At 40.4% G+C, this 25,214-nt stretch overlaps 2 protein-coding genes across 2 annotated transcripts; both read right to left on the bottom strand.

The window, feature by feature from the left end:
- Nucleotides 1–3,247: 3,247 nt before the first annotated feature.
- On the bottom strand, nt 3,248–9,804 carry si:dkey-97a13.12 (vexin). The gene is made up of 5 exons (XM_017716728.2): nt 9,675–9,804; nt 9,337–9,380; nt 7,461–7,640; nt 5,831–5,919; nt 3,248–4,585 (listed from the first exon to the last, which is right to left on the bottom strand). The coding sequence occupies exons 1-5, from the start codon at nt 9,739–9,741 to the stop codon at nt 4,417–4,419; spliced, it is 549 nt and encodes a 182-aa protein (XP_017572217.2). The 5' UTR covers nt 9,742–9,804; the 3' UTR covers nt 3,248–4,416.
- A 5,071-nt stretch (nt 9,805–14,875) lies between these two features.
- Nucleotides 14,876–17,127, bottom strand: rrs1 (ribosome biogenesis regulator 1 homolog). The gene has a single exon (XM_017716740.2). It carries the CDS (start codon nt 17,001–17,003, stop codon nt 15,948–15,950), a length of 1,056 nt encoding a protein of 351 aa, XP_017572229.1. The 5' UTR covers nt 17,004–17,127; the 3' UTR covers nt 14,876–15,947.
- Between the last annotated feature and the right edge of the window lie 8,087 nt (nt 17,128–25,214).

The following is a 25,214-nucleotide window of genomic DNA, read 5'->3' as shown; positions in this document are numbered from 1 at the left end:
TATAAATGTATATATTTTTCAATATGTTAAATTCAGCAAATAGAAATTCTTCACTAACATTTGAAGAAAAAAATGTCATATTTAAGTTGGTTTCCTGTAGAGGATGTGTTAAACAATTTTCATTTTACTAACTTCCTAAAAAATGATATTGTTTTTATTTTACTGAAAACTAAATTCTAAACTTTTGACTGGTAATTAAGACAATAGAACGGTGGTATATGCATTACCTTGCATCATCCCCCTAAGAGCTGAGATCAGAATAAAAGCAGGGCATCAGCGTAACATCATCAGTCACTGAGTTTGCTTCTGGATTAAGACTAATTAAAGCATTCTGAGAGGCCTGCTTCAGATGCCAGGAAAGAAAGCTGCAGGCTTTGGTTAAGCTGTGCAGAACAGATGGCTTGAAGCACCTTATTAGTGTAAAACCTGCAGTAAGTCAGTATCTTCAAATCAAGGAAGTGGCTGAATTAGAAGAAATGGTAAACATAAATGTATGGCACATGACGCGGTGCTGACTTAGAGCACGTTATATATATTGCATGGCCTGTATTTAGCAGCTGTGCTGTTGGGTACTGCAGAAAAAACTGAGTGCACATAAGTGGGGATGTCCTGACCAAAAAATCATTAGTGACTAATTCTTTCAGGAATTATTATCTGATGACTGAACATGTGTCTGGGTGCTCTGCTTCATAGCAACAAAGAAACAAGCACAATGGAAAGAAAGGTTTAGTGTAAGCTGCAGCCCTCATTACACTGATGCAATTAGTGATCGGATATGTGGCAGTGGTGTAGTGCAAATAGATCCTTATCCTATTGTTCAAATTTGGACAATATTTTAAAAATAGAAAACCAACATGCAGATAAATGTATAAAAGTATCTGTGTAACCTCAGGAAAAAAAAAGGAAAATAAATTTTAGACGTATCCAGAAAGATGAATGGAGCTGTGAGTGATTTAAAGAGATTAAGAAAGCTGTAAAACAGGAAGTCGAATTTTATTTAATTAAATTATTAGCCAGAAAGTCTCAGATTTGAAAGATGTTGATGAAATGTCAGAACAGACATTGAAAAATAAATAAACAAATAAATAGTTACGTATTAGTTATGGAATCAACACTGATATATAAACAATGAACTTTTGTGGAAGGGTTGTGGATGGCCAATAAAAACTGCATATATATATATATATATATATATATATATATATATATATATATATATATATATATATATATATATAATTTGAAAATGTTTACTGTCTTTTATATTATATGTATACTTCGTAATGAATGGACCAACTTGCAAAATGTGTGGTTCCACTGACTTACATTAAAAGTAAGGTATGTTCTTCCCTTCTCCAGGAAAGTTACCATTTTGGAGATAGAAGGTTTTTGATATATATAAATACACTCACCGGCCACTTTATTAGTAGAAGGTTGGACCCCCTTTTGCCTTCAGAACTGCCATAATTCTTCATGGCATACTTTCAACAAGGTGTTGGAAACATTCCTCAGAGATTTTGGTTGGTTATTTGAGTTACTGTTGCCTTTCTATCATCTCGAACCAGTCTGCCCATTCTCCTCTGACCTCCTCTGACCTCCTCTGCCGCTCACTGGATATTTTCTCTTTTTCGGACCATTCCCAGTAGATCGTAGGTGTGGTTGGTTAGTGTAGTGGTTAACACCTTTGCCTTCTACGCTGTAGACTGGGGTTCAATCCCCCACCAGGGTAAGCACCCTACACTATACCAATAAGGGTCCTTGGGCAAGACTCCTAACACCACCTTGGCCTACCTGTGTAAAATTATCAAATTGTAAGTCGCTCTGGATAAGAGCGTCAGCAAAATGGCGTAAATGTAGATCAGCAGTTTCTGAAATACTCAGACCAGCCCGTCTGGCACCAACAACCACGCCACGTTCAAAGTCACTTAAATCCTCTTTTTTCCCCATTCTCATGCTTGGTCTGCACTTCAGCAAGTTGTCTTGACCACCTCTGCATGCCTAGCATGCATTGAGTTGAGGCCATGTGATTGGCTGATTAGCTATTTGTGTTAACAAGAAATTGAACACCTAATAAAGTGGCTGGTGAGTGTGTGTGTATGTGTGTATATATAAATATACACACACACACACACACACACACACACACACACACACACACACACACACACATATATATATATATATATCACTGTTGTCGGTCCAAAGAAACACCTCCTTGTTTCTACACTATTTGTGTATTTTCTGAGCTACAATTACAGACTGTCCATCTGTTTCTTTGCATACTTTATTACCCCCTTCCACCCTGTTCTTCAATGGTCAGGACCCGCAGAGGACCAAAAGAGAACAGGTACTATTTAGGTGGTGGATCATTCTCAGCACTGCTGGAATCAGATACATCAGTGCTGGTGGAGTTTTTAAACACCTCAGTGTCACTGCTGGACTGAGAACAGTCCACCAACCAAAAATGCAGCATCCTGATTAAGGACTAGAGGATGACCAATTCAAACAGATGAGCCATCACCTCTGACTTTACATCTACAAGGAGGACTGACAAGGTAGGAGTGTCTAATAGAGTGGACAGTGAGTGGACACAGTGTTCAAAAACTCCAGCAGCACTGCTGTGTCTGATTCACTCAGACCAGCACAACACACACTAACACACCACCACCACATCAGTGTTACTGCAGTGCCCAGAATGATACACCACCCAAATAACACCTGCTCTGTGGTGGTCCTGTGGGGGGTCCTGACCATTGAAGAATAGGGTAAACACTCTGTAATTGTAGGACTACAAAGTGAACCTAAACAGTAAGTGGAGCTGACAAAATAGACAATGAGCATAGAAACAAGGAGGTGCTTTCAATATTATAGCTGATTGGCATGTAAAAAAGTACATTTAGTGTGTAGTTTATACTATTTAAATAACTGACAAGTCATTTCAAATTTTTTTGAAAAGTAGTGTAGACAGGAGAATATGACCATTTCATTTAATTTTTTTATTTAAAAAACAACGACATATCAGGTACAGGATGCAGCAGATTACAATACAGAAAAAACAGAACTGGAAAAATAGGGAAAAAATTAAACTCTTAATTTAAAAGAGACTCTTACTTTGAAAACAAATGCCATGCCTTTCTGGGTACTTCACACATATGGGAATAAGAGAGAGTAGAAAATTTTAGTGACTTGTGACTTCCAGAAATGGCCTATTATCATGTTACGTTAGCATGTTTTCTTTTACTATTTATTTCCTTGGACTTCCTACCCCGCGGTTTTTACAGCATGTGCCTTCATATTCCATTCTGTCATTTTTGTCATGTTACCACTGGATCTGGTCATGTCCTCCAACACTGCACATAGACTCACAGTTTTAGTGTGATATATGAGCAAGAAGAGGCTCCTGTATCTTGTTAGCTCAGCATGCCAGATTGGCTCCCTTATACAGCAGAGCCTCAAAGGAGAATGGAATATATTGTGTATGTTGTCAATTACTACTGCATAATATGGGCAAAATACCATATTGCAATTGTATGGCTACATATTGCGATTGCGATATGCTCACAAGTGATGACTGTTAAGGATCGGCCTGGGTCATTTTCTAACAGCCGTCATTCCATTTTTGAAGATCCTGTGACACTGAAGGTAAATGAATGTAAGATGGAACATTTCAACTTTAGAACCCCACAGGGTGTAATAATGGCAATTTTTGGAGAAAAGTGTGTTAGGCCTGGATTTCCTTTTTTTGGGCATGACACAGACTACACAAAGACAACACGACCTCAGAGATCTATATAGACACAATATTATATTTAAATTATATCGGTACATTTTGCTTCAAATAAAATGTAATCACATCTTAGAATTTTAAAGGATCAGCCTGCATTATTTTTTGATAATAACACCAGGAGAACACTAGAAGAACACCTGAAGGACGTCAGGATACTCAGAGCCCACAATAAAATATTCAGTGACTGGTTAGAGGCTCATTTGCATATTGCAGATCTCTGCAATGTCTATATTGTGAAGGCCATTGCTGAGATAATGATTAATAGACGATACATTGTGCAGCCATGCAGTCAGTATATATAATATCCATGCAATTTATGTAAGTAATATAACATTATATGGAATGTGTTATTTTAGAGTCCCAAACATTGTTTCAACTCTGTTTTAAATTTTTTTGCCAAAACACCCCAACGACAAAAAAATTATTGACTTCAGCAACTTAAATGAAACCAAGAATTATTGTTGCTTAGCAACCAGTGGTTGGTAGAATGATACAGGTATGGTGAAAAAAATAACACTTTTATCAGAACAAGCTGTTATGTAATGTAATGTATTGTCAACATGTTCCATTTTAGTATGGGACATTCTGCTGTGCGATGAGTGGCGGGCTGTCCTGCAGACCAGGGGGATTCAGTCGGGTTCAAAGGCGCTATTGCTGGCCCCCTGGCTGTGGCTCTTCCTGCGATGTTTGGACAGGATCCTGTGGAGCAGGCTGGGGGAGCTGGGGGCCTGGGCCTCGTGCTTTAGGGTCAGGAAAGGACCCTCCTCCCCTCCCCTGGAGGGCTGCGGCCTGCCTCCACTGGGGCGACACAAAGAGGAAACAACAAGCACAAAGGCGCTGTTTATTCCCGCTGACCCAGATTCCAGCGCTTTGAGAGAGAGAGTGAGAGAGAAAGAGGGAGAGAGAGAGTGTGTGTGTGTGTGTGTGTGTGTGTGTGTGTGAGAGTGTGGGAGAGAGAGAGAGAGAGAGAGAGAGAGAGAGATAGACAAGGGGCAGGCTGTTTAGGCCCCTCACAGTAAGAGGGACGCTTTTTGAGTCTAATCAGGCCCAACACACCTCTACTACACAAACAAAGCAGGATTTTTTAGTAAAATAGAAAGCCCATACAAAGGACTGTAATAAATACATGATTTCCCCTTTTCTCATTAGACTGGTTTAACCTATCTCACTTAAAGGTATCTGACTAACAGAGAAATCCTGCTTTTTGAAACACCCCTGACCTCTGTGCAGCTACACAAGCAGTGGGCGTCAGCTCACAGGCATTTTTACAAGCAGTGAGAGTGAACAGCGAGACATGACAGGGCAGATATGCAGTCTTTCTTTCTTAAAAATATCCTACCTACTACTGTCATACCACATAAGTTCTAAAAACAGTAGCTATAACTGGCAGCTGTCTTTTTGAATAGGATGGCAAGTTTAAAGAAAACAATTATTAATTTGGGTTTTCTTTTCTTTATTTATTTCCTTAACCCTATCTTTCTTTCCCAGTGAAATGCCCCACTTACTGCTTTTACAATAGTACTCACATTGTAAAATTTACAAAACTCCAACTGGCTGCTCCATTTTAGAGCATGGTGCTGAATCTATAGCAAGGAACATCCTTCCTTCCTTCTTTGCTCCCTCCCATCCTTCCTTCCTCCTTCCCTATACTTCCTTTTTTTCTATCTATCTATCTATCTATCTATCTATCTATCTATCTATCTATCTATCTATCTATCTATCTATCTATCTATCTATCTATCTATCTATCTATCTATCTATCTATCTATCTATCTATCTATCTATCTAGCTGTAAAAATGTCAGGATAAGCAACCTGGTTCTAGCTGCCTCAGAATTGATCAGATGTGGTGTGTGTGCTGTTTGTATGCATTGTTAGCTAATGAGCTATGAGATGAGCCACCTGTTTGGGGTGTGGTGGGTTTGGAAGGAGAGCAGCTGCTTTGGGTGGGCGCTGAGAGGGGGCTGGAGGGGGTGCTGATGAAGGCAAGAGCAGTGAAGTGGAGCAGAGTGGGGGGTGGATGGGCGCGGAAACACACACTCACCCTGCACAGTCCCCGAGGAACTCTGCGGCCCCAACGTGAACTGAACTGTGTCTCCGTAAGCCTCGTCCATTCTTAGCGGCGTCATCCCTCTAGGAACACAAGCAGAACAGATCAGGTCACAGTACAACAGGATTAACTCCATTCTAATATTGACCTTACTGCACCTCTTTATGTAACAAACTCATTTCTGCACTGTCACATATTGCTACAGGACAGCCTGAGGGCAGGCGATATCAATACAATCATCATGATGCGTAATATGGATGATATACAATTGCATCATGTTTTAGTCGCGGTGTCAGGTTTGAAAAGTCTATAAAGGATTATAGAAACGTTATTTTATTGTACCTTTCCTTCAATAAACTATTTAAAAGAACATCAGGAGGAAAAAAACAAGTTTCAAACAATGAATAAAAAACAATTAACAAAATATGATGATGTCATAATGGACTGACATTTAATCAGCTACTTGTTGCAGTTGCTTGTGTACTGGTTGTTGTTTTTTACAAGTCACTGTTGTCATATTTATGACATGCAGTTTTTCTAGAAGTACTGACTCTACCCATGACATACTTGGGAAAACATATTGTGACAATTTACTGTGATAATGTTCACATTGTTCAGCTTTAGAGTAGCTGACATTCATTATGAAACAACTGTTTCAACCTACTTACAGTGCTGAGCAAAAGGCAGTGATATATTGAACTCTAAGGTGATATATATAGAACTCTTTTCAAAAAAGGTTCTATATAGAACCATCAACAGTATATGCTTCATTAATCTGAAGAACCCTTTCACAATGCAAAGAACCCTTAAATCATGCAAAGAGTTCTTTGACTGTCCATGGGTTCTATTATAGAGCTATTTTCTTTACAAAAGAACCCTTGAGGACATCCTTTCTCACGAATGTGGTGTGTGTCCAAGCAAGTAATGAAGAGAAATAGCTCCAAATATTTAAGATGTCTAAATACTTCTTCACAGTACTATATGTAGATGAGTTAGTGTTAGAGGCTCTAAAATACATGAATAAATAAATAAGTAATGTTATACAGCACCTTTCATACACAAAAATGCAGCTCACAGAACTTCACTAAATAAAGTATATTTAAATAAAACAGTAAATAAAGGTACCTCAGTTGACCTTGGCTTGGATGTGGGGTTATAAAATTGATATAAAACTATATATTATATAAAAGATCTTTAAATTATAAAAATGCTCTTTACATTTGCACATCTCTTCCCAAAAATGATTCATTAAAAGTCTTGGTCACACATTATGGAAGGGCAGCATTCATAAAGCTACAATGACACCTACATATGCCTTTTATGACAATTGACATAAGCCTGCACAGGCATTTACAACAGCTTATTCCAACAAGTGTTAGACATAGAACACTCAACACTCAACAGTGACATAAAATTGGGTTAGTGTAGCCTTGTAGGAAAAAGCCTGTATAAATGTTTATGTAGGTGTCATGTAGCCTTTTGAATGCTAACCTTCAGTAAAGTGTTACCAAAGGTTCTTTAGGAGACCAAAAGTGGTTCTTCTGTAGCAAAGACAAAGAACCCTTATTTTACTTTCAAGAATGCACCAGCTGAATGCCTGAGCTGGCAGCTTGCATGTACTTACATGGTCTGCATTATGACTCAGCTCAATGACACAGGAGGCAGGGAAGTAGCCCTGCTGACCGCTCTGCAGCCGCCCAAACCACCTTGACTCCTCGTGTTTGGAAAAGACTTGGATAACTTCACCCTGAGTGAGCTCCACTTCATCGGGCCACTGGGGGACGTATTTGTGTGTCACCACCACCTAGTGGACGTGTCACATTTGAATACATACTGGGATGAGCAAATTCTGAAAAGTTGTAAGTCATCCAGCACAGTCAACTGCCTGCCACTTGATCTCAAAAGGCCTAAGTCACTGGAGTGGATAAGCTGTTTAAAAGAACAAGGATTAGTTGGTTCTAAATTCAAAGACGGCTAAATCCTCTCCTAGCCTAGATTACTTGCACCTTTAGCAAAGCATTTATAAAGCTAATCACTGACTGGCCCAATATAGATATTAGAGCATCGAGGAGATTCAAAACACTGAGCAATGGACCAAATCAATGCTGAAAAGGCATTCTGCAGAATGCTTACAGCTGGTTAGGATTAAGATCCTGTGTCCCTAGGCATTAGAGCCATAGTGCACAATCCACTGACAATAAGACTGTTAGCTGAAAAGGTCTTGGTTTTGCTAAAGATTCATTCTATTTCTTCACAAAATATCACAGTTGATTCCTCAGCTAAGACCTTGTCAAGTTTGGTCAGGTATGCCAATGAGAGGGTGAGATCACTAGAAGATGCCAAAATGATCTGTTTTGTCCAAACACACGCCCCTGTACACCAAGTTACACAATGACAATGCCTTTTGTTTATGGTTGGATTGTAAACATAAACTGAATGTTTCAGAAAGTGTTTCAGAAAGATTAAAATGATTTAAATCTACAATTGGTGCACCTTTGGTGCTCGTCTGGGTTCATTATATGGCAGATCTGGCCATGGCTGCACATGCTAGGAATTCGTGATGAATAAGATGGGGAAGGATTTTCTTTAAAGGAGAATTCCTTTTTTTCCTGGAAAAAAAAATTCATGAAATGAGAGTAGTTTGAAATGTCGTTCTAGAAAATCTTAGCAAGTCAGAGGTGTTCACAGGGGTGAACACGTCTGAAGTGTCTAAAAGCTCCCTCACAGAAAGCTATTACATCAACTTTTTACAAATAAAACGCCTAAGATATTGTTTTAGGTTAGTTTAGATAATTAGCTTTTGGCCTAAAACATATTGTATGGTACTGCTGTATGGTAATTCCATATAGTAACAGAGTATGAATTATATATGTAACATTATAACATACACTAGTCATTTCATTGTAATATATATACAGTCTTGCAAGATAATGCAATGGCAATGTATAAATACAGTGTCTTTTGCAATGTCTTTTGCAATGTCCTATAAGCTGCATATCATTTTGAAGTACCTGAGTCTAGGTGATAGATAATATCAGAGTATGGGATAATGCATTAGTAATCACGAAATTCAGTGATTTCACACTTTTAGCAGTGACCCAAGTGCATGAGTTTTGCTTTACATAGAGTTTTAAAGACAGATTTGGGATAAAGTATGAAAGGTGTAGGAAAGGGTGTTGTAGCTTTTTTTCACAGGATGCATTTTATGTTTTTTTTTTTTTTTTTTTAAATTCAACAAATACAGTAATTGTGCCTTAAACTGTACAGACATGTGTTCTCTGTAGCGAACATGTTAATTTGACCAGGGTGCTCAAACCTTTGCATATAACTTTATATATATTAGCATTTTTTAAAAGTCATTTTGCAAGATTTTGCAAGAAATATGATATCATGGTCTGCAATTATGTACAGTGACTTTAACTCTGTAACAGTGCTGCCCCTGCAACTTTTACACAAATGCATTCCTATGTAATATTATAGAACAGGAATCTTAACAATACCTTATCTGGTTCTTCATGTCTGTACCGATGCCTTGATCTGCTTACTGTCAAAATGCAAAAATCAGAAACATCATTTGTACAAACAGAATTAGCAGTCGACAGGTTATAAAATACAATCCAACCTACATGTCAGCTCCATAAAAGCTATACAAATGCAACCTCTTGGCCTAAATGTATTATAACTTTAAGCACATGTAATGGAATCAATTATGTCCTACTGCACTGATCCGTCTGGTGAACAGCGCAAGGCTGTATGGAATACTTACGATACAAGCTGTGTAATGCAATATGTATATAAAGCAATATACATGTATATAAAATTACATTGCATTACTAACCTTGCGGAGAGAAGACAGTGGTGAAAACTTCAAAGTGTTCATTGCTCTGCATGTATATGTGCTGCATCTTGAGTCCTGCGTCTGTTGGACACACTGACTCTCCTCCACTCTCCCGGGCTCCTTTAAATAAACTCCATTCACTAATCCACTGCCGAGGATATTTAAGGCTACAGCCTGGCACAGCACTCACACGCCTTCGTTTGCTCCAGCACAAATCTCACTGGATCCATTCATGCCCCTGTGACACTATTTGGTAACACCTGTGACTCGGTCCAAATTCTCCACCATATGCTGTTGACCATAATGCTGCATGATGAATACAGTAGCGTGTCATATTCCCTATGTGAGTTTGCAGCATATTGGCATGCTGCAAATGAATTCATTCCAACCAAAAAAAAGGATGCACTAAAAAGAGACTGAAAAGCCCTGTCCTTGGTTTTAAACTATAGAGCAATTTTGAAGTCCACAAAACAATTGGGCTGATTTCCTAGACATGGATTAAGCCTAGTCTTAGACTAAATTATGCTGACCATAGTGAGTTACCACTGGAAAGGCTTAGACTAAATCTAGGAGACTGGTTTGTGAAGCTTTTTCATTTATGGCATTTGGTAGACACTCTTATCCAGAGCAACATACAATTTAATTATTTTACACAGGTAGGCCAAGATGGTGTCACTATAGCAACCACAGCTTGTTTGTATTTTTTTGCCAATTTCTTGTTAATAAAAAAATATTTGCATGAATTTATTTTAAAATTATATTTTTCCTCTCTTTAGTTTTTTTCCCCCACGCATGACGGCCTGCCCTTGAATTTAAAGGGCCCATATCTCGGAAAAACAATTTTTTTCTCACTTTAAAAAGTCTCATGTAGCGCGTAAACACTCCTCAGTTCATAAGATAAGATAAGATAAGATAAGATAAGATAAGATAATCCTTTATTAGTCCCACAGCGGGGAAATTCACAGTATTACAGCAGCAGCAGAGTAACAGGAGTAAGGCACTCAGTAATAGAAATGGGAAACAGTATAAACATTATCAACATTATAAATAATAAAAATTAAAGCTAAATCTCTAGACTATTTACAGGAAAAATAAGGATAATAAAATAAAATAAGAGTTGCATAGGAATCTGTATTGCACTTAGCATATTGCACAAGATCTGTATTGCACTTAGCATATTGCACAATTCATACATAGAAAATAAGCTGCAAAAACATCTAGTTTTTAATGAATTGCTTTTGTGATGTCGCAAAATCCATCTCACTTACTTATTGTAGTAAGTTTGAACACTTCTGGTTAATTTATAGCTTTGTTGAGTTTCTAAGGGAAAATAAGTAACAACATTCTCCACAGGTGACCAATTTAAATATGGCAAGCATCTGCAATTTTACTGCACTTTATCTGCTTTTGCCTAGTTTAACATATTGGTAAAAAATAAAATATAATATGTAAAATATGCTAGAACTTTTGCTCAAGCTACATTTAATGATGATTTTTTAGTATGTTCAATTCATCAATTAAATAGCAATTGTGCATTTAAATGTGCAGAAGTGTAAAGGACATGTTCACTTATTTTCATGTAAATCAACAAGGTCACAAAATCAACACAGCATGTAATTTGACCAGGCGTGTTCAAACTTTTGCATGCAACTATATGCCTGCTTATGTGGCCTATAGTTGTTAAACTCCACCCATTTATGTTGAAGTTATGAGGAATGTTTGGCTTGGACTACAGGGCAGCTAATCAGACCAGAGCTCATTTACATATTGCTGTTGTCGGAAGAAACCTTGTATCTCCATTTCTGATGTTTTTCAATTTGGACATAATTTTTAAAAATACCTGATACCCTTTACACTGTGCATAAATTCATTATGAACAGACTTTTCTTTCTTGTTATTAACATTAAATAATTACTGCAATGCAGTTTAGCTAGCCTTTTATATACATTTACATTACAATTTTAACACTTTTTTTTAAATAAAATGTTTTTAATGGCTGCTCAACTCACTGTCAGATTCAGTTTTCAATCATTTAATTCATATTAAAGAAGCACTGTAATGCTGTTTATCTATTTTTGTCATTTTGCAAATCTACAGGTCTACAAAGCAGCAACAAAAGAGATTTGCTGTCCTTTCAAAAACTGCAGAAAAACCCCTCAAACTCAATTAAATATGTTTGACCTTTGCTCTCTCTCCATCTGGCCCACTGCTCGTATGAGACAGGCCAAGGCTACTACCAGCTCAATATGGGTCAGCCTGACTCAGCTTGGAGATCCTGATTGATTTTGATGCTGACAGTGTCCCATATTTCTGTCCTGTGAGGTGGGATAGTGATTGTTAATAGCTGCTGTTTTGACCGCTATTACAGCAGTCAACAGATGGACTCCCCCCCAACCTCCCACCCCCAAATCCCTTAGCTTCCCTACAGACTGGTCTCAGTGGTCAAACAGCATCCATCAAATGAATGAAGGATGGATTATGCTGTCATTCAGAAAGACCCGCCAACTTTGCATAAACATTAACATGTAGACACGGGATGTGCATCTGTTTTCAAAAGGGGAAAATGTTTTTTGGTGCTGGACGAGAAATCTCATCATAAACAAGGACAAACAAAGGCAGTTTGAGTAATGAATCTCTCAGTAGGTAAAGAGGAGCAATGATGTTTAAAGCTGTCACTGTACTACATTGGTTAAAGCCATAACATTACTTAGTTTTGACAATTAAAGGAGAATTGCAGCCATTTTTTAAAATTATTTTATAATAAAAAACTTGAGATGTAAACAAAATTCAGAGTGATTTGATACAAAACGGTTTGTTGTCAAGAAATTATGACTTGGATTTCTTTACAGTGGTGGTGATAGGAACCATATCTACAACATAAATATAGCCATTTTACTTAGTATCCAAAAGTGAACTGACATGAGTTTTTATATGTGATGTTGATAATGGGCCTATTTTGGGGGCTATTTTGCCTTACAACGCCCGCATGTATCTATCCACCTTGAATATATTAAAAAGGCTAAAACATGCAACAATGTTCTGTGAAGTAGCTTTTAGAGGCATTAACTGATTCAGATGTCTGGTTCTTATCACCACTGTGAAAAATTCTGACTCTGCAAGTTCCTCAAGTTCATATTATAATTATGCATACATTCTGAGAATGTGGCAGAATTCTTCTTCAACTAAGTAAACAGAGTTTAAAAAGAGTTTTTTTTCCCCTAAAAAGCCAAATGATCAAAATATATGGGGCTAAACTGCTGTAGGGTGAACAGGTGGATATACAGTATGTACATGCGCTGGTTTTCACAACAAAAATTATAAAAAGACAAGCTGTGTTTGCAGCTTAGCTTCCATATGGAGGGGGAGTGAATGGTAAGTTATGAAACTTTAACAATGATTACACACCACATCAAAATCTGGCTTAAAAATGAGTTGGAGATAAAGTACCTATAAAAAGACATTATAAAAATGTAGTAATACTATGTGGTAAAAAATTTATATAAATGAGTGTCATTTCTTACTGTAAGAAACACCAATATACTCCTAGAAATGACGGTTCTATATAGTACCATAAACACGCGAAAGAAACCTCTGTTTTGTGATTCATGGAGAATGTGCTGTATACGGTTCTATACAGGACCTTTTTGAAAAAGGTTCTTCTATTGTTATGAAGTCACACTTGTAATAACAGAAAATCCCTTTTTTGGTGCTATACAGAAACTATACAGCACATCTGAATATCCCTTTCACCATGCTGAGAACTGATTTATTATGCAAATGCATCTTCAAGTGTTCATCGTACTACATAGAGCCATATTCTTCAATAAAGAACACTTGGATTGCACAAGATCCTAGAGTAGCAATACTGGGCATAATACCAGACAACCTATAAGGCTTTCTAGGAATATTGCTAACAGCTCTGAAATGTATTATAATTAAATGGATGAATCTAGACCCTCCCACATATAATTTATAGATCCAAAAGGTATGGGATGTCTACCAAATGGAACAAATAACATACTTAAGAACTCAAAAAGACATGTTTACAAAGAGATGGAGCCCTGTTATAGATCTACTAATGCAGCAAGAAATCCTTTTTAAATTAATTATTTATTTTCTAGACAATGTTCTGTTTTCACACCATTTTCACTTTTTTTTTTCTTATGCTATTGGCTACTTTTATTTTGGAGTGGATCCCCATTGTTGCTTATTTGTGTAATAACTCAAGATTCAAGAGTGTACAGATATAACTTGCATTGCTTTTCTCGTTCATGGAAATGTCTTAATACTGTTAAAAATGAACAACTAAGTTAAAAAAAGAACCCTTGCAGAGCTTTTTAAGTGTGGGGGAGAATTTAAAATATGCACTTTCATGATGCAAATTGCTAATTATTCACCAAGGTGGTGCATTTTAACCAATTAATAAAAACAAAAAAAACATGATCATGAAATTCCCGTGTTAGAACATTTTAGATTTATACGAATAATCTGGAATGAACAGCACACAAAGAGCAACATTAATATCTTGATTATTAGTTTTCAGTTTCCTGTCTCTGAGACATTTCTGACCCAAAACAGTGATAAAGGGAGAGGATGTGAAGTATGTGTTATTAGCAAACAATAGATCTGACTACTAATGAAACTGACAGCCTGTTGACCTCATTGCTGGACTGAAGGCCTCGTGCACCTATAAATTACACTCCATTTTATCTCCTGATCCTCAAGCCAGAGCTGGGGCACATCCGAGCTTGTCGGCAGCCTGATTAAACAACTTTCAGCACAAAGCTGTTAGAAGAATATAAAGGAACCCACTAATGAGCTACTGTATAGTTGCTCTGATGCAGCTTTGTAAGGCTCGGTTTTGGCCTTTGGGTAAACAATGCCTTGGACTACAATGGCAATCAGAATGCAGTACCACAAGAACCACAAGAGGGCACTAAATTCCTTGTTATATTTATCTACTTTGATAATCTGGGGTGCATTTAAATGCTGCTAATGATTCTACTACCTTTAATGCACCCCCCTCAGTATATATACACCCGCTGTTGTCTATTTACTGCAGGCCCTGCATGTGTCCAAGCTCCTCTGAACGCAGGCACTTTCGTGGTGGTTTACATAACGGGTGCTGCGGCTAATCCGTAAACCAGATTAAATTAGGTACGGTTCAAGGAAAGCATATTAATAGCAACAGACAGACTAAATATTTTTCAGCTGAATCATCCTTGCAATTTAATAAAAAGTTGTGAAGCATTACATAAGCAACCACATTATAAAGAAATTCTGAAAATTCTGAATGATTGCTATACCACCCCATCAGACAACTGTGCAGCATATGAGCAAGTATCACACTGACTGCAACATTTACTCAAGAAAATCCTGTGAAAAATGTCCATAGGGTTGATGACAATTGAGGGCACTGAAAACAAATGCTTCTCCAGACTCACTCAGGAGAAAACACATTAAAAATAAAAACTATATAATATGTACAGTGACAAATTATACCGTCCTAATGGAAGAGCAGTTCCATTTTTTTTATTTGTACAAAGGTCTTCAGGTTGAAAATTATACTGGACATAAGGCCTGAGGGATATTTCACAAATCAGGATTAATCAGAGGGATAACTTGGGCCCAAAGTTAAGGGCTGTTCAGTCGGAACAGTCCTCGGATCTTTTATATCATAGGGCAGGTTGCAATATCCTGGGCTGACATTCAAAAAGCTTCTCAGAGCAGTTGACTGTTGATGTACGATCTCTTAACTCTGCCTTTACTGACAGGAATAGATCCTAGACCTTGGATCCTGATCTGAGAAGCTGCTTAAATATAGGCACTGCCTTTAAAAAATACCCCCTTGATAAACGTCAAATACAAGGCACTTCTAGTCCATCTCTTCAAGCCAGAGATGCCGTCAGATCTGGTCATAGATGGCAAGAGTCCAGCACATTTTGGCTCATTTCCCTGCCCACACCAACCAAACCTGGTTCTGAAATGATGAGTTCAGTCAGAAGTGTTTGCGCAAAGAAATCATTCAAGTATGCTGGACCCTGGAGCTCGAGAAGTTCAACAATCATCACACAACTCTGGTGGTCCTGGAGTATCCCCTGAACTTTACTTTTCAGCATTTCTCCTGGTCATTAACAAGACCTTCCTGAGCTGATGTAGATGCATTAGAGCAGATGAATGCTAAAAAGAACAGGACAGGAGATACTCCAGGACCACGACTGGGAACATGTAACATAAGTAACAAACAGATCAGTCTGAAGCACAAAGCTCATCTCAACGCTTCCCCTGCTTCATACGTGGGTTTCGTCCTTTGCCACCTTTGGAACCTTTCCCACCTTTGGGGCCTTTGGAACCTTTCCCCTTTCCTTTTCCACCTGCGGCGATTCCCTTTCCTCCCCGTCCCTTCTTCCCCACCCCTCTACTCCTTCTTGCCCTCCCTTCCTCCTCCTCTTCCTCCCTCATCTGTTTATTCACCGCTTTGGTTATGTCCACTCGCGGTCTCTTGCTCTCCAGCACCTTGAGCAGCTCCAGCTGCTTCTGCTTCTCGCTACTGAAGTCTCCCAGCAGAGGCTGGAACTTTCTCTTCTTCCCAGTGTTCTTCGGCCCCTTTTCTTTAGGCAGCCGCTCCTGGAACTTGCCCACCGAGGCCGTGGCGGTCTTGGCCACGCTGATGGCCTGAGCCAGTTCGTTTTTGGACTGCTGCGCCCGCGGTGCGAGACCCACGCCGGGCACCTTCGTTTTGGTAGCCCGGGCGATGTTGCGCAGGCGGTTGAACTCGTTTTTGGCCACTCGCTCCTTCTTGGCTTTGTTCCTCTTGGCGAACTGGTCCTCGTTCGGGTCCGTCGTCTCGGGCACCTCGATCAGCCACTCTTTAGTGTCATCTTTGGCCCGCTTGTAGCCCCAGCGCCTCCGCCATTCCTTGTGCACCTCGTCCCACACCAGGTTCGTCTTCTTCTTCTTCTGGATCCCCTTCAGTTTGGCGAACTGCTCCCATTTCGTTGGGGGCCTTGCCTTCGGAGGGGGCTTTTCGCGCGGTAGCCTGGTGCTCGGCTCAGGCAGCTTCACCACGAGCACGTCGTCCGCGCGCTCCGCCGGCAGCTTCCAGATCTCGTTCACCAGCAGCTGCGCGTTGTCTCGCGCCAGCGCCCGCAGGAGCTCCTCTCGGTCCCGGTGTGGGTCTCGCAGCACCGCCGGGTTCTTATCCAGCGCCAGCAGGTTGCCCACATCGAATTCGAGCTCCAGCTCCTTTGTCACCGCGATGCTCTTCAGTTTCTCCGCTTCTTCTCGCTCCGCTTTCGCCAGCACGTCTTCCACGCTGCACGCTGCCATGTTGGTGTTTGCACGTGCTACGCGTCGTCACGACGCTTTGACGTCACACGATGCGTCCCGACTCGAGCACTACGTACTGCGCACATGTGTGCTCTCTGTAGGCAAAGCGAGGAGACGCTTCATAGACGCTTCATCCAGAGTATTCACTCTGAACGTTTAAAAATAAAAAAACTGGCCCACCTAAATCTGACCATTTATACACGGTCAAAGACGTCATTCTGTTACCACAAAATAATGTTTGTTTTGAGCAGGCGATTCCTTTCTTTATTCTTTTTGACAAATTTTACATTCAATAGCCAAAGTTTAGCAACTCCACCACTAAGCTGCACCTCTAACCATTAGACTTCACTCAATAATACACTTAACTAAAGAGTCTCTCTCTCTCTCTCTCTCTCTCTCTCTCTCTCTCTCTCTCTCTCTCTCTCTCTCTCTCTCTCTCTCTCTCTCTCTCTCTCTCTCTCTCTCTCTCTCTCTCTCTCTGTGTGTGTGTGTGTGTGTGTGTGTGTGTGTGTGTGTGTGTGTGTGTGTGTGTGTGTGTACCCATCAGGGATAACATTATGACCTCCTTGTTTCTACACTCATTGTCCATTTTATCAGCTCCACCTACTATATAGGGTCACTTTGTAGTTCTACAATTACAGACTTTAGTCCAACTGTTTCTCTGATACTTTGTTAGCCACCTTTTACCCTGTTCTTCAGTGGTCAGGACCCCCAAGGACCCTAACAGAGCAGGTACTATTTGGGTGTGGATCGTTCTCAGCACTGCAGTAACACTGACGTGGTGGTGGTGTGTTAGTGTGTGTTGTGCTGGTCTGAGTGGATCAGACACAGCAGTGCTCCTGGAGTTTTTATCCGCCTCAGTGCTATACAAAACCATTTTCAACCATCTTTTTAAAGTGTGTGTGCTAGTAGATACACTGGGATTTCATATGCTCTGAGTTGTGTATAGAAAATGACAAAAGTCTTAATAAAGTTGACAAGATATCCTTTTTATTATCATTATAAATAATTATTTATTTAATTTTGACAGTATGGCATTTTGTCTCACTGATTGGAGGGCCAGAAACCAGCACAATCTGGGTATTTTTCTGCTCTAGCCCATCCGGTAAACCTGGTAATCAAAGAAAAAATAAATAATAAAAAAAAGAACAAAATTAACCATTGCCGCCATCAGTGTTGTAAACTTGCTTACTCACCTCCAGTATTGCTACCACAGTAGTCTCTGTAGTGAGATTTTCCTAATTAAAGACCCCCCCTCCTTCTGATGACATATTTTGAAGGGTACTGTATTAAGTGAGTGTTGATTAATTAAACCACTAAAAGTATGCAAATTTGTCAAATGATGAGGCTGAGGAATATAATGCTATGCTACATAATATTGCATAACATAGCAAATACCATTTTAGATTTTAGTTTTAAGCCCTTTTAACTGATGTATTGAAAAGTATGTTTGGAACAAGAAATCACCAAACTGTGCTGGATTCCAGTTCTCCTATTTTGGATACTTCTTCTTATAAAAAAATGAAATAAAAATAATGTGTGGCCACGACTTAGTAAGGCATGAAAATCAGATGATTAAATCATGGCCACAGCTTAGTAAAGCGTGGGAACAAGATCCTAATGCATGGCCATGACTTAGTAAGCCGTGATCTCATTCCCACGCTGTACTAAGTCGTGGCCACGCATTTATTTTTATACAGGATGTCACCAGCAGGGCTCTGTAGGTTGGCAAGTCATGTGAACATAGCTTGTTCAGTCATAATGTTAGGTTATATATGTGGAGTCTTGCATGTTCATTGACATCTCCCCTCCAGCAAACTCTAATTGACATCAATAGTTGTCTTCAGAAGTCCTTGATTAGCTGCATGAGGTGGGTTAAGTTTGGGTTGGAGGCAGATCTCCAGGAGGAGGGCTGGGTGAAGACTGCACTAGCACCCTTACTGCATGTTTAGAGTAGTTCTGACTTTATCCACTGGGTGGAGCTGCTGTTTAAATTTCACATTTAGATGAAGGAACCAAGGACACTTAAGGCAAATGCAAATGAGAATAATAGGTTCACAATAACTTTATTTATTCTATTTATTTTCATTTGCAATTACTTATATATTAAAGAGACCACTTAAAATACTTAAGTGAAGTTGTAGCTATTCTGTAGTCTAAAAAATGTAGGCCTACGCTATCCCTGTATTACTATACTGATGCTCACTAGGTTAGCATGTTCTTAATCTATAAAATCCCCAATTTTCCAAAGTATATGAATTTTACTCCTTGGACAGCTTCATGATGCAAACTGTATGCCTTTAAAGAAATTACTTTGGAAAAGTTAATGAACATGTAAGTTTTATTCATGTGCCATTCCTGCTAAAAAAAAAACACAGATCAGCAAGCACTTCATGGTCTATGCTGAATTATACTGGTCTGGTTCTGGTGTAGATGGTTACCCCAGCATGGTCATGCTAGCTCACCAGTATCCAAAATATTACATATGTTGGTTTTGCTAGCGACCAGCCATGCTGGCCTGTGCTGTTTTTTCTAGCAGAGACACATTTCTGAAGACCAACACAATTGAATTATTTCCCTGCTACTACGGAGAATAAAAAAGTTGCTAGAAACTAGAAAAAAGTCAAAAGTTGCATCAGTTCATAAACTAGACCCAATTAGAGAGAAAATCAAAAACATTAAAATAATCCAATTGACAAACAACAAAAACTGAGGCAGCATATTATTATAATGATGCAAGACAAGTACTCAGTTTAGTTTCTGGTAGTTTGTCCTGTTCCAGCACATACAAAACATCAGACAAAGCCAAACTATAAGAAATAAAATGATTGTTAATTAGTACTATCAACAGCAAAGGTGCAGCACGTACTTGTTATCCTACTGGTCACAATCGTGAGTGTTCATATGTTTACATCTCCTGTGAACATGATATAAATATGGCAGAACAATTTTAGTACAACATCAATCATATACCCTTTAAAGATATGTACCAAATACAGTCATTGCTTCTTTATTATAGCATATTTTACTAACTTTGCTTTGAACTCATCTTTCTCAGGTGTGTACTTGAAGCGAATGCATTTATGCTGTAATGGCATAACATCAAAGAAAAGCATTGCTCTGTGGACTTATACACTAGAAAAATGCATTTTTATTCAGTGAATGTTAGCATGTGAAATGTGGTGGTTCAGAATGAACTCATGTGTTTTCATATACATTATTGAAGTGCAAAGATTCACCACACCATGAAACCGCTCAGCCCACATCAACAAAACAAAATAGGGTGGATTCATGTAGCAGATTATAGCACGGAGATAATTTGGTACTGCTTTATGATTTGAATTACACCCAATTACACAAGACATCCATCCATCTATCCATCCATTTTCTAAGCCGCTTCTCCGCCAGGGTCGTGGGGTACACAAGACATCCATCCATCCATCCATCCATCCATTTTCTAAGCCACTTCTCCGCCAGGGTCGTGGGGTACACAAGACATTTAAAAATTAAATAACTGTTTTAATAAAAAAAAAACCTGAAGCAGCATACTGATATAATGATGTTCTAGCCCATCTGAAACCTCAGACAATGTCAAGCTATATTACATAAAATGATTGATATTTAGTATTATCAGCATCAAATATGAGCCACTGTATTGTCCCATTAGTCACAGTTGTGAGTGTTTAAATGTTCACATGTTCCCTGTGGGATCTTCAGAGCTAAGTCGTCGGGAGCAATATGCTCCCGGTAGGGTCTCCTAGGGTGAACAGGTCTGAAACGAAGACCCAGACTAACGCGATCCAATACCCCACCATGGAAAACCAGCACAGAAAATCGTGTACTCTGACCAGGAGAGGGTCGCCGGGACGTACACCTTGAGCCAGACATGTGGGTAGTGTTCCTCGGTGAGCATCTGGTGGACGGGCAGCCCATGTGACCCGGTTAGGCTCAGCCCGAAGAGGCAACATGGGGAGACCATGTGGGACAACCACCCACAAGGTTATGCACCAAACAACAGGTCGGGGTATTCAGCCTTCTTGGAGTGAGTGGGAGGGGTTCTGGAAAGGGTCCCGCCTACAGACTCCATAGTCTTACTGGGAGACTTCAATGCTCATATTGGTAATGACTGGGAAACCTGGAGAGGCATAACTGGGAAGAACAGCCTGCCTGATCTAAACCCGAGTGATGAATTGTTATTGGACTACTGGATTGTCTATAACTAACACCAAGTTCGAACACAAGGATGTTCATAAGTGTACATGGTACCAGAGCTCCTTGGGTGAGAGGTCAATGATCAACTTTGTATTCATTTCATCTGACTTAGGACCATATGTTCTGGACACTCGGGTGAAGAGAGGTGCTGAGCTTTCAACTGATCACCATCTGGTGGTGAGTTGGATCAGATGGCAGGGAAGACTGATGGTCTGGCCCGGCCAAAGCGAATAGTGAGGATGTGCTGGGAATGACTGTCGGAGGCCCCTGTTCTGAATGATTTTAACTCCCACCTCTGGGAGAGCTTTTCTCATGTCCCAGAGGTGGTAGGCGACATGGGCTCTGAATGGACCCTTTTCAAAACCTCCATTGTCGAAGCTGCCAGGTGTAGCTCTGGCCAAAAGCTTGTGGGTGCCTGTCGGGGTGGTAACCCAAGTACCCCCTGGTGGAAACCAGTGGTGAGGGAGGCTTTCAAGCTGAAGAAAGAGGTCTTTAGGGACTGGATGGCCCAAAGGACTCCCGACTCAGGATATAGGTACCGACAGGCACAAAAGGTGGCAGCCGCAACAGTGGCAGAAGCAAAATCCAGGGCATGGGAGGAGTTTGGTGAGGCCATGGAAAAAGACTTTTGGTCGGCTTCAAGGAGGTTCTGGACAACTGTCCAGCAACTCAGGAGTGTTCGGGGTGGCTGTGCCCAAGCTGTATTTGGCAGGGGTGAAACTCTGACTTCAAGTGAGGACATTGTTGGTCGGTGGAAGTAGCACTTTGAAGAACTCCTTAATCCGGGAGATATGCCTCCCTCACAAGAGTCAGGGCCGGAGGCTTCTGGCATGTCAAGCTCCATTTCCCTGGTGGAGGTCACTGAGGTAGTTGGCAAGCTCTTCAGTGGCAAGGCAATGGGGTAGGATGAGATTCGTCCGGAGATGCTTAAGGCTCTGCATATTGTGGGGCTGTCGTGGCTGTTGCCCCTCTGCAATATTGCGTGGAACTCAGGAACAGTGCCCTTGGACTGGCAGACTGGGGTGGTGGTCCCTGTTTTTAAGAAAGGGGACCAGAGGGTGTGTGCCAACTATTGGGGTATCTATCTATTGGGAAAGTCTATGCCAAGGTGCTGGAAAGGAGACTCTGACTGATAGTTGAACCTCAGATTGAGGAGAAACAATGCGGATTCCATCTGATTCCATACCAGCTTTTGACGCTCTCATGGGTTGTTGAGGGGGCATGGGAGTTTGCCAACCCAGTCTACATATGTTTTGTGGATTTGGAGAAGGCCATGTTCTGTTATGACCCTAAGATATCCTGTGGGAGCTGTGAGAGATGTGTTCATATACTCAGCAGTTGGACCTTTTCAGTGTTAGCATTAGACTCCATCAGGGTTGTGCCTTGTCTCCACTCCTTCGTGATCTTCATGGACAGGGTGTCAAGGTGTAGCCGAGATCAGGAGGGCATTATGTGTGGAGGCTGGAGGGTGGCGTCTTGGCTATTTGCAGACGATGTTGTTCTTTTGGCTGGATCATGTGGATGCCTACAGCGCTCACTGGAGCAGTTTGCAGCAGAGTGTGAAGCAGTTGGTGTGCAGCTCAGCACCTCCAAGTCTGAGTCCATGGTCTTAGCCTGGGAAAAAGATGGCATGCCCACTCCAGGTAAGGGGAAAGGACCTGCCTCAGGTGGAGGAGTTTAAGTATCTAGGGGTCTTGTTCATGAGTGATGGGAAGAATGATCGTGAGATCGGCCGAAGGCTGGGACAGGCGGCAGCAGTAATGCGGTCACTGTACCGGACTGTAGTGGTGAAGAGGGAGCCGAGCCAAAAGGCAAAGCTCTCTGTTTACCGGTCGCTCTACGTCCCGACCCTCACCTATGGTCATGAGCTGTGGGTAATGACTGTAAGAACAAGATCGCGAATACAAGCAGCAGAAATTAGCTTTCTTTGCAGGGTGGCGGGCATACACTCTATTCAATAGGGTGAGGAGCTCGGCCATCTGGGAGGAGCTCGGAGTAGAGCCACTGCTCCTCCACATTGAGAGGAACCAGCTGAGGTGGTTCAGGCATCTGATCCGGATGCCCCCTGGATGCCTCTCAGTGGGGGTGTACCAGGCATGGCCTACCGGGACAAGACCTTGGGGTCGTCCTAGGACCCACTGGAGGGATTACATCTCCAAGTTGGCCTAGGAGCAGCTTGGGGTCCCTAGGAATGAGCTGGAGGAAGTTGCAGGGGACAGGGTCATCTGGGATTCTCTGCTCTCCCAACTGCTACCGCAACCCTATCTAGACTAATCGGTCAACGACAATGATGATGTTCCCTGTGAGTATGGCAGGACAATCTTATTAAAATATCAACCATATACCCTTAAAAACTATATGTACTGAATATGGCAGTTGCATCTGTACTATAACATATTTTACTAACTTTATCCTGAGCTCATCTTTGTCAGGTGTATACCTGAAGTAAATGGCCCTGGTTGTGTGTCTTAAACACCACATAATTTAACTTATAGTTTGTCTTTCAATAAAAAGACATGAATGACTCTTGTAGAGCTTTACAAGCAAAATCAAATTTGGGATGGATTAGCCTAGGTTAGGCTAGCAGATACTTAATGGATTCAATGAAAAACTGAATTTGGCACAAAACGCTTAATCATTGGGAAGTGTCATGGTCTGGGCCTGGCTTGGTTTACTTCACGAATATAGCTTGTAAAGTGTGTGAGCTCTGCCACTAGCCTCCTCATTAAAGTCTATTCATACAGCACAGGTAGACCTAATTATTTCAGTCACGGCCAGAGAACAGAGGGACTTTGAAGGATCGCGCCCAGTCCCTGGAGAACACCCACAGAGGGCTTGTTGTGTGGACTTTGGGGCCATAGAGTGCGGATGTCCTCTTTTGTTTTTCTGTGAGGACCTTTCTTCTCCTCATCAGTATGGGCAGAGGGTTCTGTTTTCTTCTTTAACTAGGACATTGCATCTTTGACTGGTGTCTCCCAACAGACTCGGAGGGCAACAGTACACTGAATAAAATTTCCATTCACTGTGAATTATTAGAGCCGCGGCTAATAGTCCCTGGCCAGAACCGCAGAGTGCAGTGCCGTACCTTGAAAAGGTAATCAGTCTGTGTGATAATCGAATAGAAAGTAATGAGAGAGTAATTCAAGAGAAGAAGAGGCCCTTCCCGATTCATGGCTTTGAGGGCCTATTGGAAATCAACCCCACATTTGTGAGGCAGGCGCAACATAAATGTCAAATCATTCATGAAGATTCCAGGCTGAAGAGATTCCAGTGTTTTCAGAAATAACATTTTCCAAGAGCGAATTGAATGTATTTATGCTGTAATTGCGTAACATCAAAGAAGAGCATTGCTCTGTGGATTATGCATCAGAAAAATGCATTTTTATTCATGCTATGACTACTTCCTTGTGAAATATAATGCTATTCAGAATTAACTGGTATGCTTTTATAAGCTGTGTAGACTTAATGTAGTTAGAAGGTTCACCACACCAACGAACCACTTTTCTCATACTAATAAAACATGTTTATAAATATGTTTATCTTCTGCCAAGGTGGGTTCACATAGCAAGTTTTAGTAAGAAGAAGATGATGATACTGCTTTATGATCTGAATCCACACTGACAAGCATATTCAAGCAAAAGAAGAAGCTCCCCCAGTTTGTCACATTCAGACATAAAGGCTCCCTTTAGTGAATTTTCAAAACATGACCCATGTAACCTACAAGCAAGGATTCTGTTTTGATTAGCTTTGAGGGTCAGTGCATTTAGGATCATTTCAAGAGCATTGTGGATGGTAAACAGAGAAGAGGCCACTAATATTTACCCCCAATCCTCAGCTGTGCTTCATAAATGTAAAACAGAGTTTGAGGGGAAGTGAAAAACATCTCAAACCAACTTTTCTCAACACGATGGAATTATTATGTACATATGGTATGGAGAATTTCATCATCACTTATCATTTATATGAGTCACAGACCAACAAAACATCCATCAGGTGTGA

Source organism: Pygocentrus nattereri, chromosome 24 (assembly GCF_015220715.1).
Source record: "Pygocentrus nattereri isolate fPygNat1 chromosome 24, fPygNat1.pri, whole genome shotgun sequence".
NCBI classification, from domain to species: domain Eukaryota; kingdom Metazoa; phylum Chordata; class Actinopteri; order Characiformes; family Serrasalmidae; genus Pygocentrus; species Pygocentrus nattereri.
Note: the sequence above shows the minus strand (reverse complement) of the source record. Positions and strands in the feature narration are given on the sequence as shown.

What these genes read in the sequence shown, in the direction of transcription:
- si:dkey-97a13.12 (XM_017716728.2), bottom strand. Translation starts at nt 9,741, where the DNA reads ATGCAGCACATATACATGCAGAGCAATGAACACTTTGAAGTTTTCACC. An exon ending in CACTGTCTTCTCTCCGCAAG is followed by an intron (nt 9,381 to 9,674) that starts GTTAGTAATGCA and finishes GCATTTTGACAG; the next exon opens with TAAGCAGATCAAGGCATCGG. An exon ending in TTCCTCGGGGACTGTGCAGG is followed by an intron (nt 4,586 to 5,830) that starts GTGAGTGTGTGT and finishes GTGTCGCCCCAG; the next exon opens with TGGAGGCAGGCCGCAGCCCT.
- rrs1 (XM_017716740.2), bottom strand. Translation starts at nt 17,003, where the DNA reads ATGGCAGCGTGCAGCGTGGAAGACGTGCTGGCGAAAGCGGAGCGAGAA.